This window comes from Lycorma delicatula, chromosome 1 (assembly GCF_047948215.1).
Source record: "Lycorma delicatula isolate Av1 chromosome 1, ASM4794821v1, whole genome shotgun sequence".
NCBI classification, from domain to species: Eukaryota; Metazoa; Arthropoda; class Insecta; order Hemiptera; family Fulgoridae; genus Lycorma; species Lycorma delicatula.
The window spans coordinates 214,037,327-214,059,140 of NC_134455.1; the positions used below are offsets into that span (position 1 = coordinate 214,037,327).

General features: G+C 30.3%; 1 protein-coding gene across 6 annotated transcripts in view; it reads right to left on the reverse strand.

Annotated features, from left to right (window-relative positions):
• Nucleotides 1-825: 825 nt before the first annotated feature.
• The window catches only part of LOC142328271 (E3 ubiquitin-protein ligase RNF19A-like), a 284,978-nt gene continuing 263,989 nt past the window's right edge, over nt 826-21,814 (reverse strand). For all 6 annotated transcript variants that reach the window (XM_075371971.1, XM_075371980.1, XM_075371992.1 and 3 more), the window contains 3 exons: nt 20,123-20,320; nt 10,599-10,783; nt 826-8,636 (listed from right to left, as the gene is read on the reverse strand). In XM_075371971.1, the coding sequence (XP_075228086.1) occupies nt 8,462-8,636; nt 10,599-10,783; nt 20,123-20,320 (558 nt within the window). In that variant the 3' untranslated portion in view covers nt 826-8,461. The remainder of the gene's footprint in view (nt 8,637-10,598; nt 10,784-20,122; nt 20,321-21,814) is intronic.

The following is a 21,814-nucleotide window of genomic DNA, read 5'->3' on the forward strand; positions in this document are numbered from 1 at the left end:
AAATATAGCAGAAAATCGTGATGTTTTACTTTTTAGGCGAGTCAAATGTTTGAATGTTAAGTTAAGAATGCAGAAAGTATTAAGATGTTTGAAATTATAAATGCTTGTCTCTTGGAAACCTTGTGCGATGAGGAAAACCGATATCATATTTGAATCAAGAGAAAAAATACTATCAGTCACATACTTTTCTTCCAGAGACAAAAAAAATTGTTTTTTGTTCCCCAGTGTTATTATGTAACATAAGTTATATAATGTATGTGTTATCTTCATATAATAGTAACGCTTGCTTTTTATACTTATTTTTTTAATTCACTAACTTAACAGTTTGTAACTGCTGCAAATCCTGGAACAGCTCCTTTTTGTTACCTGTGAAATAATACATCTACCATACCTGATAAGATTTATGTAATATTTAAATGCGGTTCATCTGAATAAATGTTAATTTATGGATGTGTAATTATTAAATTAGCCGGTCACTTAAAAGAATAGCGTATAGGTAAAATCCTTATACCACAGAAAAAAATGGTATATCTTAAGAAAAATTGGGTTCTTTAGTATTTGCTAGGAATCTTATAAAATCAATATATTTGACTTTTTATCACAATTTTCATATCTGACTGACTGACTGACGAAATGTTAGAAAAGTTTATGAGTTGTTAGTTATAATGGAAAGTATTTCGAAAACCTCAGCAAAAATCCAATTTATTACTACACCAAAATAAACTGGACATTTGTAATGAAAAAAAATTAATGAATTTAAGAAACAGACCTGCATGTAAAAGCCGAGTAAAAAAGGATGAAATGTAATGAATTACTTAAAATAAATAAATAAAAAACCAAAGTAATATATATTTACACTGTAACATTACATTACAACATTTACACATTACATTAATGTCTTGATAATACAAAACACCCTCTTTTCATTAAAAACACTTAATATATCAATGTTATAGGCCTGTTTGTCAAATGTAGCTTACAGGTAAGTTAAGAATAGTAATTAAGAAATGTAAATACAGTATAAATAAATAGGCCTCTCAGTTCCAGTATAACATTGTCAAAATGTAAAATCTATAGTAAAATTAAAATTAACAAGAGCATTTTTAAAACACTGAAGTTTAAAATAATTGGTTTTAAGAAAACAAATCTTGAAATGTTCAAGAAAAAATGTTAGCCATTGAATAACCAATTCAGCAAATATGACATTTTTTCACAATGAAAAATCAAAAACATTATCAATTTCATTATATGTAATTTTTAATACAAAAATTAAATCTTATTAATAAAATAGTATTAATAAATCACATTTATTTTTAGAAATCACTTTCCATAATTATTGTGCTTTAATGAAGATTATTGATTTTTAATCATATTGTGCAATTTTTTTAGTCAACAATCGGGTTAACAATGCAAAACTGTAATAGTAGCATTAAAAAAACTCAATCAGCATATAAGTAAATCAAAGAAGTAGTACACACTTGTGACAAACAAGGGAACCTACAACTTAAACATAAATAAAACTGAAATGCCAAAGTTGGGTTTGTGTTGGTTTGAGACTTATTAGAACAAAATCCACAACAAATTGTAGGTTCAAGAGGAGTCTTACGATTACACAAGTTGATCAACATAAAACAAGATCTGAAGTTTCAAGATAAAAAAATATAAATAATTTTATTGATAATTAAATTTTAGAGCAATTGCAGACATCCTTTCTCTTACACCATTACTCTCTCAATAATAATTTCTGAACTTCATATTTAAATACATCTGTTACACTTCTTCAGCTCTCTGTCTCTTGGACTCTAAAGCATAAACAGATATTTTTATAAGATTCCTACTAAATAGCTTCTATAATTACTAATCGCTTCTATAACAGCAACTGCAAAACTGGCACCTAGATCTAAGATTTCATCTGTTTGTAATATTATTAATAAATTCAACTTTTACCTTTTATATATTTTTTCAAGAAAATGCAAACTTGTTTGCCCACATTCTTCAAAAAATAATTTATTCTTAAATATGGCTTCAATTGACTATACCTTACACACATTTTACGCTTCAATGTTAACCCTTTGACTGCTGAAATGGATTTAATTTTTTTTTTTTTTCACTGTATAGTAGGGCATTATGCCAATTTGCCTAGCTTTATTTTATACTAATGTTATTTTATTCATTTTCAATAAATTTTGCTGATAGTTATTATAAAAGTATCCACTTTTATCAATAGTTATCATTTTCATAACCTTTTATTACGTACCGAAAAAAGTAAAATTTCTTTACGCAGAGAATACTGAAACTTTGCTGAGAGAATTAATTATATGAATTAAATACTAAATGTGGTCATATATTTAAACCTTTATGAAGAAATATTTATATCTGTTATTTCTATTAAAGGTTTTAATTTAAAAAAAGTTGTATTTTATGAAGTATAGAGAATACTTCTTAAAATAAAGTATAGATGGAAATTTCAAATCTATGAACACTATCTTTATCCTAGCAGTAGATCTAAAGTAGTAATGATAGGTACTCAAAAGCAAAAAAGTTTTAGATTTACAGCAAGATGTGAACTATTTGGGATCAGTAACCTTCACAGACAAAAAAGGAAAATATCTGTCTTGTATTTTATACAAAAGAAAGGCATAGTAGACTGCATATTGAATGTTGTAATAAATGTCTGAATTAGATGCTTTGAGAAATCATAACTGTTTAACATATTTTTATTTTTAGTTCATAAGTTAGTAAATTATGTTAATTGTAATTTTTATAACAAATATATATTTTCAGAAGGAATAGTGAGAATTTTTTTTTATATTTATTAGAAATGATTTAAAGAACTTTTTAATATCTGTACACTGTTCGTTATTAATCAGTCAGAAACATTTTAGATATAAAGATTTGTCGCATCCACAGGAAAATCCCTAACCAGGCAGGACAAACCCGTTAGAACTACCAAATCCAAGAGAAGCTTAAAACCATGCCAAATCCAAAGATTCACACCATGCTTCAAGCAAGATTTCAACAAAAGATGGATCAAGATATTCTGGATGAAAGACCCCCCACTCATCAATGCATAATAATTGCTTTAATATTCACTCTCTCCTTCTTCTACACATTTCTGATACATCAAGATCTCCATCCCAGAACCAAGACCCAAATTTCCTTTGCCCAAGAAAATAACATCACTCATTAAATCTTCATATAGTGGACATTCCAAACTTCATTATAGCATATTTAACACTGGTCCCTGAATTTAATTTAAAGTCTCTTCTGTTCATGCACGAAAAAGATGTGCACGATCGGTTTTGTATTAAGTTCTACTTCCAACTCACGATATAGAAGATTTTGAGATTGTTGGTTTCTGGAAGGAGCATTACTGCGAACCACAGATGACAAGCAAGATAATACCTCCTATGAAGCAACAATAGAGATAAATATAAATGATGAACATTGAACATGCTCTGTTAATCAGTTTCATGCATACATTCAAAGATTCAAGCATCAAAATTCAGAAAGAAGCCAATAAGACTATTAGGCACTGTCTGAACTAATGCCAATAAAGTCCTTGGTTTCTCTTACAACATTCCATCCATAGCGACAAACTGCTGGCAGCTCACAACCTCCAGTTGATTATGAGAATGTGCTTTCTAAATATTGTGAAACATTGATCTCAATTTTGAGAGGTAACTAAGGTTAGCAAGGAATGGCATTCAGCAAAAATATCAGTCAAAATTACATATGTATTGGGAATTTGATTGTTATTGCTACTCCTTGATTTCACTTTTTTCTACATAGGCGATATAAACTGAACTGTTAGATGCAACAGCTAGTAAAAACCAACTTCATCACGAGCTTCTGCTATCAAAGCCACATACACCAATCTAATCTAATTAATAAGCTATGCTCCATTTATGAATCGTACTTGTAATCACAAAACATACAGCAAACATATTTATGTAATCTTGCAAAAGCAACCCTATGTCAACAATCCTAAATGCATAATATGCAAGCAAAGACACAAAATATTTAACTGTCCTACATTCACGAAAATTAAGACTGAATGAAACGATTCGAATGAGTTAAGAAATTCAATTTGTTTTAACTGTCTGTTCAGGGCATAATTAAAAGTGACTGATAGGTATTAAGTAGATGTAACTCATGCTCTCAAATGTATAATTCATTATTATATACAGCAATAGTACTAGACTCACCTGCTAATTCTAACAACTTGTAAAATCCAATGATAAAATCAAACCAAACATGACAGACCTGTATAATTGTACAGAAAAGTCTAGTGTTGCTTTCCATGGATGTAGTAAAAATTGTACAAAGTCAGGAAAATTAATTACTTGTTGAGTACATCTAGATCCAGGCTCTTCAATTAACATAATTTCTAAATCTTTATGTCAACAACTTAATCTCAAAAATTAAAAATCAGTACACCTGTAAATGGCATCAGTTCAACGCATGCAAACACCAACTACTCTGTTTCATCCACAATCAAATCAAGATACAAATTTAGATTTTAGATTTCTATAAAAAATCACACAATTATTGCTGAATTCAAGAATAAATATTTCAGACCTCATACTTCAAAATATTTTCATAGTACATTCTTAATTTCTCCAATTTAAAAATAGTGACATTAATTGGTGCAGAAATATATTACTATTTGTTCTGTTTGAGTCAAATCCACTTTAAACTTGGTTCTCTGGTATTACAAAAAATAATGCTTGGATGAAAGCACAATGCTATATTGCTATTCTGGGCGACATTAATAACAGATAGAATCATTTTGAAGCATTGAAAAAGTTAATGGCAGCTAAACTAAAAATTACCATTTACTGGTGAAAATTCCAGTTTGTGAACAGTATTTTTTCAAATACAGCAACGAGAAATGAAAGAGCCAACTTCAATCAGTTGGGGAGATCAAGAAACACAGCAGTCAAATGATTTTTATATATTTTTATCAATAATACTACATAATTTTACATCACCATTAAAACCTTGATACAGACACCAAAAAAATTTCTGTCACCAAAAGAACATCAAGATAAGATTACTTCGGTTTTAGCAGACAATCACATAATATGAAAATTCATATCTCCTCTCTCCACATTTTGAAAAATAGTTGGCAGGGCATTTCTAACTTATGAAGAATTATACACTATGCTTTGTAGAATAGAAAGTTTTATAAATGCCATCCTTTAAACCCTCTTTCAACAGATCCTTAAGACTACACTCACTCTTGATATTTTTTAATAAGGCAATCGCTAATCACTACTTCAGAAGATCTCATGTAGGTTAACAAAACCACCTCACCAGATGCCAATAATTAATCACAACATACCACTTCCAAGAAAAATGGAGTAAGGATTTAGATTAGTGAATTCCAAATATGAATAAAATGGAAGACCTTATCAAAGGATCTCCAAGTTGGCATGCTGGTTTTTATCCACAAGGACAATATCCCTACTTTGGTGTAGAAATTCGGAGTGTACAAGAAACTATCCAAGACGCAAATGGAAAAATAAGAGTGAAAGTAGTGAAAACTAGACAATGAAAGGAAATACAACAAAACTTTGTCCTGTTCCACAAAAACATTAGTGACTAATAATTTATCATATTCCATTTTATTTCAGAATTTAATTTTTTATTTTAGTTAGTGTTAAAGTTAATAATGCTCTTAAACCTGTAAGAAATATTTTTGATATAAGGATTGTGGAGGGGGACTGAGCAGGTTGCTCAGTCCCCCTCTAGTATTGCATTTCAACTGAAATACAGTACCTCAGGTAGCCAACCAGACAATCATGGTGCGTTCAGGTGGTTAATACATATGAATTAGACAACTGTATGTATTTATTACTTTGTATGTAATTTTACATTTTCATAGAAAGTATATATATATATATATAATTTTAATACATTAAATTATGTAAATACTTAAATAAAGTCAATTCAATTGAACGTTAGTCTGTATTATTTTCCTTAATAAATAGTGTAATCTCAGGTTTTGCTACAGCTAACGATGAATTATATTTAATAAGTAAATCAGAATTTTTTGCATAAAATCACAAGAAATTATTTATGTAGTTTAAAAAGCAAATAATTTGATTAAAAAAAAAAATACTGTCAAAAATATTATGACATTCTTATTTCAAATTATCCATCCAGTGGTCAAAGTGTTAGCAACAAATAATAGATACTATAAAATAATAATCCTTAAATCAGTAAAACATTTTCCCTCAGATAAAACAAAACTCCATATAAAAATACTATTATATTTACAAGCTAGTAAATAGTATATAAAATTGTTTTCTAGTAGCAGAATATAATTATTTATAAAAATTAATTTTTTCCACTTGCTGATTTATTCTTTCTTTCTCTTTCACCATGTAAGAAAAGAATACTTCCATACAACTCTCCTCATCATATAAATCTACTTGGAGTAATAAAAAGAATTTAAAGTCTGTTAACAACACCTACCTTTCATCAATAAAACTGGAAAGTGTATAATTTGAGTAAATAAATTTTAAATAAGTTTCAATTTTTTCTTACAAAAATATTAATCCATCAAAAATCAAAGGTCACCAATTAGGTCTTCTTGGTGACCTTCTTGGTGAAGGTCACCAAGATGACCTTCCTTATATTCAGTAGTTTTAAAATTGGTCTTTGTTAACTGAAATGCTAGTAATTAAATATAATAAAACAGAATCTTTAAAGATCAAATTGCAAATTATGCACAGCCTTCAATCCTTGTTAATTTCTTACTTTTACAACTTTACCTTAAAAACAGAATTTATATAAAAAATAAATATTAAAGATTACATATTTCTTTAAAAGAAAAGGAACAGTCAGGTCCTATGGAGTTTCCTAGATTAGAAAGCACAGAAATCTAATCGGGAAGAACCTGATAATTCAAAACTGAAAATAACAAAATAACTCAACTGAAATGCAATATGAAATAAAATAAATGCTACCATTACTCGACTGAAAACTCTATAAATGTTTTTTTACGATGAGAACATATATATAAGATATGCATTTACCGAAAAGGGTTTAATCGAATGAATTTTAAATTCAAACACATTTCATTAAGCACAATAATATTCTGTAAAATATATATATATATACTGAACAATTATGTCTAACTGAATTTAAAAATATGTATATAGGTCACAAAAAACTTGTATGACACTTTTAAGTGAAAGACAATTGGCTTTTAATACTACCACTATTCAGCAGCACAGTTAACGATAATACATAAATACATTAATTACAAACAGACTCCTTTTTTTAATGAAAATTATTTTATATACAGAAATAATAAGCTACACTGATAATATATATTGCATACGTACATAAAATCAAATAAAGTGAATATAAAAATTAGAAAATTAATTTTTAAAAAGTAGTTTCACCATTAAAATTATTTTAAGAAAAAAGTTAAAATATCAGTTATTTTTAAATGATACAAATAATTTGTGCATTGACTTAGTAATTCTTCTTCCAAATAGATTACAGAATTTGAAGAAAATATGGGTGAACAGAGATACATTACATACACAAAATATTTCACACATTTAATATTAACATCTAATAATAAATTAAATTTTAAAACTATAATGCTGCCATCATAATGTTATTATAGGAATATTTACACATTTAAAAAACAATATAACAATAATGCACAATAACATTATAATTAGTAGTTAAAAGGTAAGAAATATGGAGTTTTAGGATATCAGTATAAATATATATATATATATATATTCTTTTTTTTCATTCATATTATCAGATGCTGCGGTATATATAAGTTTAATCAAAATCACCAAACTACAGTTAGACTAGACACATTCTACAGTTAGACCAGTAGATCATCTTTGCAACATTATTTCATCTTTACTGTCAAATTATAAAAAACAAATCACACAAGTCCTCACACACATTGTCAGTTTAAAAACTTCATTTTTCTACCGTGCTTACAACCAAATTATCTAATAAACAATTTATAAGTAAAAAAAGTTCTCCAAACATGATTCTTGTTTGATCTGTTGTTGAAAAGGCTGAATAATAATGCAGTGATGCTAGAAACCAATGCTCTGAAAATGCACATTTTATATTGTTGAAAAGTAATAATAACAGCAGAAACAACTGAAAAATTATCAATGAACAAACTGAATTTAACACACTAACATGTTAACAAACTGTTATTTATTATAATTTACACAACAAAGTTTTTTTTTAAAAATAAATATCACAGTAGAAGAAGGAATTTTTAATAGTGACAAAATTACAGTCAAATGGATATAAATTTTAATAATTTAATGCTGCAGATAAGTAACACTCAACATTACATATCAGTAAATTGATTCTGCATTTCCTATCAGGTTTTTTTATGGTTTTTGGATATCATATTTTTATCTTTTATTTATATAAAATGATTACATTTTAAGGAGCACATTTATGGCATGGCTATTACAACAGAGTCTGAAGTGAGAGGTGGAGGCTCTGGTATTGCAGGAAGACTGTGTTCCATGTGTTTGGAAGGAGGTTCTGATGAATGGCCTCCAGAATTTGAGCGTGACTCAGCTAATTGATGGAAAAATAAGCTGCGCAATGATGATGATACTGTGGTTCTGTAACAACAAATGAAATATAATTTTATTTAATCACATATAATTATTATTACAATAGCTACTTCTAACTTTATAATAAATCTAAGAAAGATGTTAAGGCTGCATCTCTCAAAAAATAATATTCTGCTTTATCTGGGAAAATAAGTTTTATATCAATCTTGAAAACTTTAAAGAGGTATGGGAAGAATAGAAAAAACTAACATATTTACTACTAAATTAGAGTATGGGGTGTCCATAAAGTCTTTCCATGATTACAAAAATGTATTAAAAAAAACTATTACATTTGTAGCTGTGTGGTTTGTGGCAAAAGAAAGAAAAAATTATCAATTTTTTTTACCATGTCAATAAACTTCAACATGTGTGCCTTTTGTCGCTTATAGAATGTCCCATCAACAATCAATTTTATGCCAAGGTTGGTCAACATTTCTTCAGTAACACTAGCAACAGTTTCAGTTATTCTCAGACTCAATGTGTCCAGATCAGGTATGGGTGTTGTATAGTCTCTGTCTTTTAACATAATCCCACAGGAAAAAGTCTAAGGGAGTTAGTTACGTTTGGTGATCGTGGTGGCCAAGGAGTGAGACCGTTGTACCCAATTCTTCTGCCATGAAATGATTCATTCAGAAAATCTTGAACTAGTAATCCCCTATGTGGTGGTGTGCCATCCTGCAGGAAAACCATCCTAGGTTGCAAGTCATTTAGTTGAGGTATAGCAAAGCGTTACATCATATCCAAGTAAAAGTTAGCTGTTATTGATTGCTTAATGAAAAAGAAGGGACCAAAAATTATGCTATGCATCAATCACACCGCACATTCATTAACTTTAGGGGAATCTCTAATTTTTTCCCTGGTAAAGTACAGATTTTCTGAGCCCCACGTTCTCACATTATGCCTGTTTACTTTCCCTGAAGTGGAAAGTAGCCTTGTCTGAAAAACACAGATGCTGCAGGTACTCATTGTAGTTATCAATCCATTGCAAAATCTTGGTCGCAAAGGCACCACGACGAGGGACGTTATCTGGCTGTAGATGTTGCAATATCTGAACTTTATACATGTGCAACCTTAGTTTCTTGTGTAAAATTTTGTGCACTGTTGACCAGGGAATCCCTACTTTACAAGATGCATGACGTGTAGATTTGGAAGGCATGTAGAAATGCTTGCTACTCTAACAGATGGCCGCCCTGTTCGCGGAAGGTCGACTACACTAATGATACTCTTGGTATCAGGTGCTGGTCATCCGAATTCCCTTCAAAAGTTTTGCTGCACAGTAATCTGTGACTTCAACTCGTGATACTTCAACACACATTACTATTTCTCCTGGATTGATGCCATTTTATAAAATATTGATCAAATGCCCACTTCTCTGTCTCTACCAGCAACAAACTAATATAAAAAAACCTGATAACATTTTCTTTCTTTTGTCACAAACCGCACAACTGTAACTGTAATAGTTTTTTTACATAACTACTGCGTAATAATAAATTTTAAAAACTTACTAAAAAATATAACTACACTTAAATTTTTTATAATGAATACATAACAAAGACATCTCTACTCGCAGAGATAAAAGTATAAAAGTAAAACAGTAAACATCTATTTAAAAAATTATGACAAAAAATACTTAAAAATTTAAACAATCCAGTTATGGAGTTTGCAAGTTAGCAGCCACAGTGAGGCCTTCAGAATAAAGAGATTTAAGAATTTCCAATCTTTTGTGGATTTATGGAAAAAAATACCTAAACTAAAATGTTTAAAGGCAATCATCAAACGCACCTTACAAGCTAAATTTTTATATATATTCATAAAAGTTTGACTTGTCCATTTCAAATATATATTTATCTTTGAGCTTCTCTCTACATAATATTCCAACAGATAGTAAATAAGATCGGATTAGTCTCCATGGGAGGAGGGGAGCTAACAATAAACAGTTGTAAATTAGCGACATGTATACAATAAACTCACCTTGACGTTTTAATATCACCACTATTGCAGTTGCTACTGTTACTACTGCTGGCTCCTTGCTCCTGACTCGGCTGCAAATGTTTTCTTGGTGCCTTGCAATGGCGTTCACTATTAAGATCAATAAAACTAACATGATCATCAAATCTAACACGTTCCAATCCAACTTCATCGCCACTATCACTTGTCTGTAATAGAATTGAGAACAAGACTTAAATTCAGAGACATGTAACCAAATAGTAAACAAATTACTAATTTCATATATATATATATATATATATATCATGTAAATGTAAATATCATGTATATATATATATATATATATATATAGATATATGTCATGTAAAATAGTTTCTAATTAAAAACGCAAAGTTTTACTTTAAACATAATGCATAAAAATGTAAGGATGTATCACTCATATTCAAGTTATGATAATAAGACTGGTCTACAAGAGTTTTGTTTATACAGATAATGTTGGCTTATCTTATGTATTTTTCAATATTAAATGCAAATATGACCACAAAATTTGTCCAAAGGGTTTCACTTTTTTGTAATCATAAAAAATGAAAATTGTTAGAACGACTTGTTTTCTCTATTAAGATTTATCACTTGTAAAGGGTCAATAAGAGTTAATATTTAAATTAATAGTGGAAAATGATGTCATAAGATATTTAATCTGCTCAGAGTGGAATAATTTGGAGAAGAGACCAATGTGACTAATTTTATATTGCATTGATACTAACTGTTTATTTGGAATAATTCCTTCTAGGAAAGGTAAAATTATCGCAATAATTAATCTTTATTAATGACATCATAATTGTGTAGTCATTAACCACGTAATCAATTTGTTGTGGCTTTAATACAGATACTACTGTGAGTTTGTTTTTTTCCTACTTTTTCTGAAATCAACAAGTGTTGCTTTAGTTGTGTTTCAGTCATATATATATTTTTTCTAGCATCACAATAACTGCCTTAATTTCTATTTCTTATTTTTGACACATTTTTCCTACTAAGATATATACAGATACACAAAGTTTTCCTGCGACATTCATAACCTATACTGCTCGTGAAAATAATGGAAAAAGTTTATATAAAGTAAGTCCTAAAATGCTTCACTTGCAAGTTACAGCTAGCGAAAACTTTTGCTCAGATTTTAGCTATCCCAGTGAAATGAGCTCGTATTGAATGAAGTAGTTTTTGAGAAATCTAGGATGAAAACCAATATAATAGGGTAAAAAAAACCTGTTTTTTATGTAAGATGTACAATAACTTAGATAATATTAAATAAAAAGGTTAAATAAGATAGGTTAAATAAAACAAAGAAAAGTTAGAAAAAAATTTAATTTTATTTAGAAACACTACGTTGCTACATTTGCCAGAAAAGTACTTATTTAATGTAAACAAAAACCAAATTTTTTTGGCAATATGAAACTTTGTAAAACAAAATTAACTATTAAAAATTGCTGTTAAAAAATGTTTAAAAGACTGGAATTACTGAACAATTGTAAAATAAAAATTACTTAGATAATTTTTTTTATTAATGACAGAAATACAGTAAATTATTTGAAAAATTATTTCAAACTTGCCAAATAAATAACAATAACTGATCAACTATGTGCAATACCTTATTGTGTTTAAATCATTCTTTACTACTTTAGTGTTTAAACTTTATTTAATTACTTATTTATTTAATACTTTAATTAAATTTTATTTAATTACCTATTTTAATACTTTATTTTATTTAATACTTTAGTGTTTAAATCATTCTGTAAGGTACATTAAGTATATTGGATATTGTGAACTGTCCTGACATTAGCAATAGTTTTCTGTAAATTTAAGTTTGATCATGATCGGTTTGCCGTTGAAGTAACACAGTACTTACTTTCAACAGAGGAATATGCTGATATGATATTCATTTTGGGTGTGTGTAGTGAGTGACAATCCTACAGCTGCTGCAGTAGAATATGAAATGTCTTCCAAATCGCAGGATTCCAGATCTGAAAACAATTAGTGTGACTTTTCACACAAGCTTCAAGAAATAGGTTCACTACCTGGTATTCGTACCACCTATAAATGATCTGTCCAACACTAGGCTATTATTGATGAAATTATTATCGATATAGCACAGTCCAGACATCAGCACACGACGACTTTCTAAGTGAATCAGAGTTTTGCAATTGACAGTTTGGAGAACACTTAAATAAAACAAGTTTTATCCTTATCATAAACAGTCAGTTCAACATTTACATCCAGGAGACAGTCCGTTTCGCTCAGAGTTCTGAAACTGGTGGAATACAAATCGATAACTCTACACGTATGTTTTCCAAAGAGGCAAATTCCACTTGAGATTGCAACAACAACTTATGCAATAAGGACACAGGGACAGAATTAAATCCTCATGAAACGGTGAAAGGCAATTTTCAATACTGATTTAGCATCAATATATGGTACTACGGTCTACTTCACAATCAACTGTTTGGACCATTCATATTTCTAGCTGAGGGTTACTAGGTTCTATATAGCTTAAATGCTAAGGTCTACTTGCACTTTCTTCAAGAAGAATTGCTGTAGCTGCTTGAAGATGTTCCTCTAGCACCGAGACACAAAATGTACTTCCACCACAATGACATGCCTCTCCACTTCTCTTGTACAATTTCCACTCACTTAAATCACCATTTCCCTGAGAAATGAATCAGTCGTGGAGTTCCATATTCCTGGCCACCAATATAACCAGATCTAACATCTTTAGATTTTTGCATCTGGGGATGGATGAAAAATATTGCATACAAACAAAAATACATTCTTGTGAGAAATAAATTGTCCATATTATGGATGAGGCTGAGCAATTTAAGGTCAGCCCTAGAAAACTAAAAGGAGCAACTAAAGCAGTATAGAAAGAGTGCTAAAAAATGTGTTGAAAATGGTGGACTCATTTTTAAACTGGTACAGAGTGTATGTATAATGAATTTTGGTCTAGTGTACTGTTTCAAAATAAAATTCAAATTTTTCTAACTTTTCTTTGTTTTATTCGACTTACCTTAAACCGATTTTTTCAAAATTAAATTCTCTTCAAATTTTGTCTAATGATTTTATGTGTTTATAACCCATTTAACAAAGTTATTGTATATCAATGAGGTAAAATAAAAACTTTGTCAGAAAATACTTTTTTTGATTTGGAATAAAATAACTTTGTTAATTTACCAATAAATAAATAAAAATCTCTACTCAACTTTGTAAAGAATTTAATTCTGAGAAAATTTATGTAAATAACATTATCAAAATTAAAGAAAAATTTGAGAAGTTCAACTTTAAATACAAACAAAACACACAAACTGGATCAGATACGCGATACAATTTTGAACAGAACAATCTTTAATGTTTAAACAAATAAGTGAAAACAAATTGGAAACTTATTAATAACATAAAAAAAAATTAATAAAAAATAGATATAAAAAAATAAAAATTACATACTTTTTGGTTTTTTCTAAAAATTATTATCAAAACTTATTAAGTTTGCAAAAGTTTCTTCAAGGTAGCTGCTCAAATTGGCCCCATTCTGTTCACTGTATAGTTCAGCTTGGTGAATTCATGATAGCCGGGCATGTCTTAATAGCATCATTTCTATTTCTAATCACGTAGCTCCAGCTTCTATAATACGATGTCTCAATTCTTCTTGAGTGTCAATGGGGGTGAAATAGACTAACGACTTCATCCAATCCCACAGGAAAAATCAGCAGGTGTGAGATCGGAAGATCTCACGTCTGATATCACCTTACATCAGATATCTTCAAAAACTACTGGAGTTACAGTTCTGAGACCTGTTAGATCTATTTTCCAGCTTAAATTACTTAATAAACTTCAACTTTACTCCTTACATTGAGTCCCAAAAATTACCATAGGGTTTCTTTTTATTAGAAAAGCTGAAATCCAGGCAATATCTTTCACTTGCCATAACTCAAAAACTAAGCGTTTCCAGACCTATGTTTGAGAAACTTTTTTTATTATTTTCACCAGTAGAACGTGTCCTCAAAGTTTCTCCATTTCTTAATGGAACACCTTTACATACAGAGTTCTAGGAGGTTTCTGCTAAACTTCATAGGTATATTTCTCTTATTAAAATAATGAAAAGTGTTCATATACATATGGATCCAAAAACGCTTCGTTAGCAAGTTACAGCTAGAGAAAGATTTCATTCTAATTTCTGCTCATCCGCTGTGAAATGAAGCCCAACTGAATTTCTGGGAAGGTAAAGTAAGTGGTTTCTTATGGTTTTTGACCTTTAAAATAAAAAAGGTGGGTCCCAGAACTGTAAAAACATTATTTTCTACAAAATAGTGTATAATAAACAAAAACATGAGCTGTAAAGGTTTATAGCTTTGGTGTAGAATAACTTTGTTAAATCGCCAATAATAAATAAAACTAATAAATTAAATTGATAGGAAATTCAACTCTGAGACAATTTTTGTAGATAAAATCAATAAAAAAATAATTAACAGTGTAAGAAAATAATGTATTCTTAAACGCACAACAGAACGTACCAATATGGAAAATATTGTAAAAACAGACTAAACTTCTAAAACCAAATAAAATAGCATAAGTTACTCTTACATTATATCAACTGTTTAAAATGTCCACCATCAACCTGAAAACAAATTTCAGCAAGGCGAGTTACAGATGAGACAGCAATTTCTAGCATTCTTTAGTTTTTTTTGATTTCTTCAATGGCCCATGTGATTCTTTGTAAAAGTTTATATGCATTTTCTGATTTTTGTGTATATACTTACGCTTGCATATATCCCTACAAAAAGAAATCCAAGGAATTCTCTCAGGTGATCTAGCTGGTCATAGTTGAGGTTTATCTCAACCAATCCAATGGTTAGGAAATGTTTCATTCAGATAATCAATAACAGGACCATAAATCATGTTGGAAACATGTATCAGTTCTTGTACTAATGGAAACTTCCTCTAAAAATATTGACAGCTAATTTTGAAGAAAGTTCAGGTAACCATTAACCGTTTACCATTGAAAATGTGAGATCCAATAAGAACATTACCTATTATCCCACACTAGATATTAAATGAAAAATAGTGCTGGAAATCAGTTTTAACAGTTTCACAAGGACTGTTTCTAAAATGTTTTTTTAGTGTACTCTTTATTCCATCTCATATAATGATTGCTTAAACTGTAAATAATATCAGCGACAGAAGCACGTTGTTTTGTAATAACCATTGATAATAATTCAGCCTCAAGAGATAGAACTGATTAAAGGATGATATGGATAGAGAGACCTTTATTGTGTAATGTCTGCCATATACTGTTGCATGGAATCTGCAAATGTGCAGATTCCACATTATGAGTACTAGTAGTTGGACTTCCATATGTAGAATCTGGTCATTCACATTACATTAAATGTTCCACTTTCCCTTAGGTGCCGGTGAGCATCTCCAAATACTTGCCAGTTAGGAATGTTTCAAATGGGAAAATGTCAGATGATATTCTTCAACGGCTCATGTAGCATTGCTGTTACAAAAACCAGAGATGAAATGAATGTCAGTATACGACTGATTTGTAAACTTACACAGCATTTCTCTTTTACTACAGAACAAATCACTAACCAATTATTATCAATAGCTTTTAAAATCAATGCAAATGAACTATTTAAATAACATAAATTACAAATGCACACTTCACAATTAAATAAAAATTTATACTTAAAATTAACTTCTCAATAACAAATACAGTACACACTGAAGCAAGATTCTGGAAGATTAAACACAGAATACTATAAGCATTAATACTGTAATAAATATCACAGCACTCCTAGTGGGGAATTAATGCACCAATTAAGAAATATAATAATACTGCAGGCAGACAAATACACATTAGCGTAATTTTTCTGTTATTCTTTTACATGAAAGTAAAACTAAATTTCTGTTGTGAGATGTTGTTGGTAGATGATTTACATCAATTTTCTTAGAATTAAATTCTCTATCAATTTAATTAGCAAGTTTTATTTCTTTATTGACAATTTAACACAGCTATTTTACACCAAAGCTAAAAAAACTGGGTTTTTCAACTCAATTATTTTGTTTATTACACCCTTTCGGAAAAAATAATGGAGATACAGCTCATGGACCTATTTTTTAAAGTTTTTCAAGTCAAAACCCATAGGAGACCACTAAATTCCACCCTTAATTTACATTCCAAGAATTTCAGCAGAGGAGCAGAAATCAGGGCAAAATCTTTACTAGCTGTAACTCACTAATGAAGCATTTTCAGGAAAATGTTTATATGAACTTTTTTTCATTATTTTAATGACAGAAATACGCCTTTGAAGTTAATTAGAATCCTTCCAGGACCACTGTGTTGTGTGCCATACATGCATATATCCAAGAAGAAGGTTTTCGGTTGGTCATGGAGCCATTTTTGCACTGCTTTCTGCACGTCTGCCTGTGTCACAAAGCATCCTTGAGTGGCAAACGGTTGAGTCAGAGAGACCAAGACCTTGTTGTACATGATGGAGATCGACAAGCATCCTGATCCCTCTTCGTGCTTCACACACTTCTATCCAGCCACTTTTAAAATTCTCAATCCATGAAAAAACACTTTTACATGATAAAGCATTGTCACCATATTGTAATAAAGATCTACAATGAATTTCAGCCTTTCACATCCTCTAACCAAACAAATCAGATCAATACATGTTCCTCCTTGGTGCAAACTGCTTTTGGAACGAACATGTACAGACTGTAATAACCAGAAGGCAAATGATGCGATCAGGATCAAATTTTGCACATGTGGCTACAGTCATACCAACTCTAAGCATGCATGCACAGAAGGCAGTAAGACAACCTTATGGTGAAAGTGTAGATCATTTTTGACTTATATATCTCTCTTTCTCCTTTCCTCTCGTATATCCATTTTTACAAATAAAATTAAAATATACAAAAGCATACATTATTCATATAAGGAAAGTATTATTTAGAATACTGATCACACAAATGAACTCAAAAACAATTTTGTACGTAAATAATTATAAATATGTTTATTAATATGTTGTGGACTGTGTTTTAATGATCTTCATTTACCCTAGTTCTGAGGCATTTAATCCAGGATCTTTAAATTTATTCATGCATTTAGAAAAAAAAAATCTTATCTTCACTCACCATTGTCCAAATTCCACAAAACTTGCTGAAAAATATGAGGGATGGTTCTAGTATTGCTTCAAGGCGTGGTACCTTTGAAAGCAGTTTCTTTTATGAAGTGGTAACTGGCAAAACTTATAAATGTACCTTGTTTCTTTTCTAGATTTTTGCAGCACACACTACATGCTCTTGTAGGATATTTTTTCTCCTTCAGAACAAACAATAACATCAAGAGCATGTTTCTTCATGTCACCGCTCAGGCCATATGGGGGATCACTAAATGGGGGACGTTTGGTTGGTTGGGAAGGACCTTGATGAACACTGTCTGTCTGAATTGGAGTCAGAATCTTGTGAGATTTCCTTTATTATTGGTGTCCAATTTTTTGCAACAACCAAAAGAAAGTACTCATATGTAATTTTTTTTAGGGGCTTCAAACAATTTTATATTCTGAATAAATTGAAAAGACCACAATTTATTAGGAATAGTACCTTCTTGTACCATTTTCTTGACTTTCTCATAATTGAGCGATTGACACCTTTCATAAGGTTGTTGTATACGGCTTGGATATTTCGTCTCCTGTTCTTCTGTCCCTTTTACTAGTTGTTTGTTGTTGACTACCGTGTATTGTTGAAATCATTCTGATCTCCTTTTTATCTTTCCACCCAACAAGTAGCACATCACCCTTACGGACAAATGTGGATTTCCCTTTCTTCAACTTTTTCAATTTAACTTTTAAAGTGAACGGTAGACCTCTCTATTAACCCTATTATTTCACAAACTGTGGTTTTATTTTCTAATAATCTTTCAGCAATTGAAACACTACTGTAATAATTATCTTGGTGTACGTGAAGTCATAAACACAAGGATTACAATCAAGGGCACAAAGGGTAGATTCTTCCAATATTTTACCTTCCCCAGTGTACAGTTCCATGTTACAAATATAACCTGTATGTCACTTTCACATACCATTCTAATAACCCATATTTTATAATTTTAGCAGGATTGTACGTTGGAAACTGCAGCCTATGCCGCCATGGAATCAATCCTTCATATAAAGACAAATTTTGCTTGGGTTATGAACAGTTTTGAATTTATCCAAAAGATATGAAATAAGAGATATAATTTTGTACAACCTGCATGTGTTATTTCCCACTTGTTAAATGTCACTAAAATGCCAAAACTGCCAAATTTGTTCAAATCTACTTCTGCTCATAATGTTCGAAAAAATTGGTGTTTCAATATAAGAGTCAATGGCCCAGTAGTCAATAATGTAGTCTTTTTGTACTTGTCCCATTACCAAAAGAAGGCCCAAGAATGCTTTCATTTCATTTACAGTCACATATTTCCATTTGAGAGTTTTTGGTGACTGTCTATTAATTCCTATTATTTGTTGGTGGTACAATGTTTTATTACACATCATAACAAAAAGATCTACCCCAAAAGTTAGTTCTATAATATCATTTATATTTTCATTATTAGTAGGTAGAACCCTAATACCTGAAATGCCCTTAAAAGATTCTAAATTCGGTAAATTGTCTATAACTTTCCATGAGTTACCTGAATTTGAGTCACCGCTTGAATTGGTTGATTTCAAATCCGAACTAATATTCAATGGCACTAGCCTTTTACGAGTGCTTTGCTGTTGTGCAACAATTCCACTATCACTAGAATCCACATCATCATCATCTTCACTAAGACAATCTGACAGTATATCATTAAGTAATTTGCTTAATTCATTATCTTTTTTGTCGCGTTTACAATTTAAATCCTCAACTTGCATGACGCCATTTTTAGACTGGCTGTAAATCCCCTTACATAGCTGATATGAATGACGTCCTCAAGTTCAAGTATGAATAGGTATTCATTAATGAAAGAAACATGTGTGTAAATGTTCAGAGAATATTCAGTCAAGGCTATGAACCTTTAGAACTAATAAGTTCACAACAAATATAAGATATGGCATGAGAGTTACCAATGTACAAAATTCGGAGATTCTTGTGAACGATCTTCTGACAAAACAAGACAAATCACGAGAATTCTCATGACCGGTTCACAATATGTTACGAGAAATTTAATTTTCAGGTTTTTTCAAAGAAAAAATTCAAAAATTTAAATTCAAAAAAATTGAATTTAAAATTCAAATAAGAAAATCTTCGAATAAAAATATATTTCAAATACAGTACAGTTATTGAATAAGGCAGCAGAGTTACCACATACAGAAAAACTATTACAATAATCTTTTACTGTTGGACACTTTTCCTTAAGTCTTAAAAAAAAATTTAATATAAATTAATGTCGGTTTACGTAAATAATACATTAAAGTAGATGATGCAAATGTTTGAATGCACAATACATTAAGGGCATGTTTGCCATTTAATACCTGTCTGTCAAGAGGCAATCTTCTGTGAGCAACTCTACGCATTAAGCCTGACGCTAATTCTTCTAATGAACTCAATGAAACATTAGGTTCGCTCCTCTGAGGAATTGAAGCAGTTTCAATGTGCACTTCAACAGGAGTAGAACTTTCATTACTGCTTCCGGTTGCCGTACGGTAATTTGAAAGAGATCCACTGTCCATCTGAGAAAAAAATAATATTACATTTATAACAACCTAGTAGGTTGTCTACAAAAATTTCAAAAGTAATTTTGAGATTTTTTTATGAAGATTATACAACCGATAACAGGAGGATCTCAAATAGAGATCTCCAAATAAAAGTGTATGAGCCGAGAGAGATGTTCCACATACACCTTGGTAGTGTGCGATCACTATTCTGTACAAACACTTGAACATGAGATGTGTTTATGCATGATGGATGCCAAGACTGCTCATGACTGATGAAAAGCTTAAGTGAATAGAGAGGTGTCTCTCCGAAACTACAGTATTTCATAGCAGAACAGCAGAACATAGCAACAAGGCCTACCTGAATTCCTTCATTATTGGTGATAAGAGTTGACATTACTATTCCAGTCCCAAAACCAGAGGGACAAGCAGTCTGGAGACTCTGGAAATCACAATCGTCTCTGATATTAAAGAAAAAATTTTTTGAACAGTGAGAAAGGTATATGAATTGCTTTTTCAACAACTGTGAAACTGTGTATCAATGTGATTACTGGGTAATGTTTCATGACAATTTTGAAGACTCTGGCCAAACACATCTGATAAAAATGCTTGAGCTACATCCATCTAATTGGAAACTACACCACAATAATGCAAGCCCTCACACTGCCAATGTACATTGTTGCCCAGTATTTCGCCTGACAAATCATCAAATGTGCAGTACTCTCCATACAATCCAGGTCTTGCTCTACGATGGGACTCTTTTTGGCCCTCTCCTGAAATCAGACCTATGGTGCTAGCAATTCAACTCCTCTATGACTGCCCTGCAGAAAGTTGAAACAGATCTGATGACAAAAAATAGATGCCAACACATTATCCGGGACTGGCAGAAATATTGTGCTAAGTGTATAAAACTTGTTCAGTACTGCTGCAAAAAAATAGATATCAAGTTGACATATTCCAAACACACCTTTAGTAATAAATAAATTCATTCACTCTTTCTGACAGCCCTCATATTCTGTCTAATTATATGTAAAATTTTAAGAAACAATTAATATGCGTAATATATTGAATACATTAATTACATAAATTCTTATAAAATATGAAAAACCTGTTTTTTTCAACAAAATGTCACATAAAGTTATCTGATCTAAATGTTCCATAAAGTTATCTAAAGCGTTTAAAATTGAAGAATTTAAAAGGACTGGGAGGTTTGACCAGATATCACAAAAAAAATAAATAAATAAAAATAAAATAGTACTAATAATTCAAATAAGATATTTTGATAATAATAAAGCAAAGAATGAATCTTAAGAAAAAATATACATAAAAAAGATTATATATAAATTGTCTACAAGAAAAAAAAGAATTAGCAAATTCAATATTCTTACCAATCAACAACAGACAAAAAGACAATGCAAACATAAAAATTGAAAATTTAATACTGGTCACATTGAAATGTAGCTTCAGTTTTTCCTGATGACAGCCTTACATGTTTTTAAAAAGATGACCGTA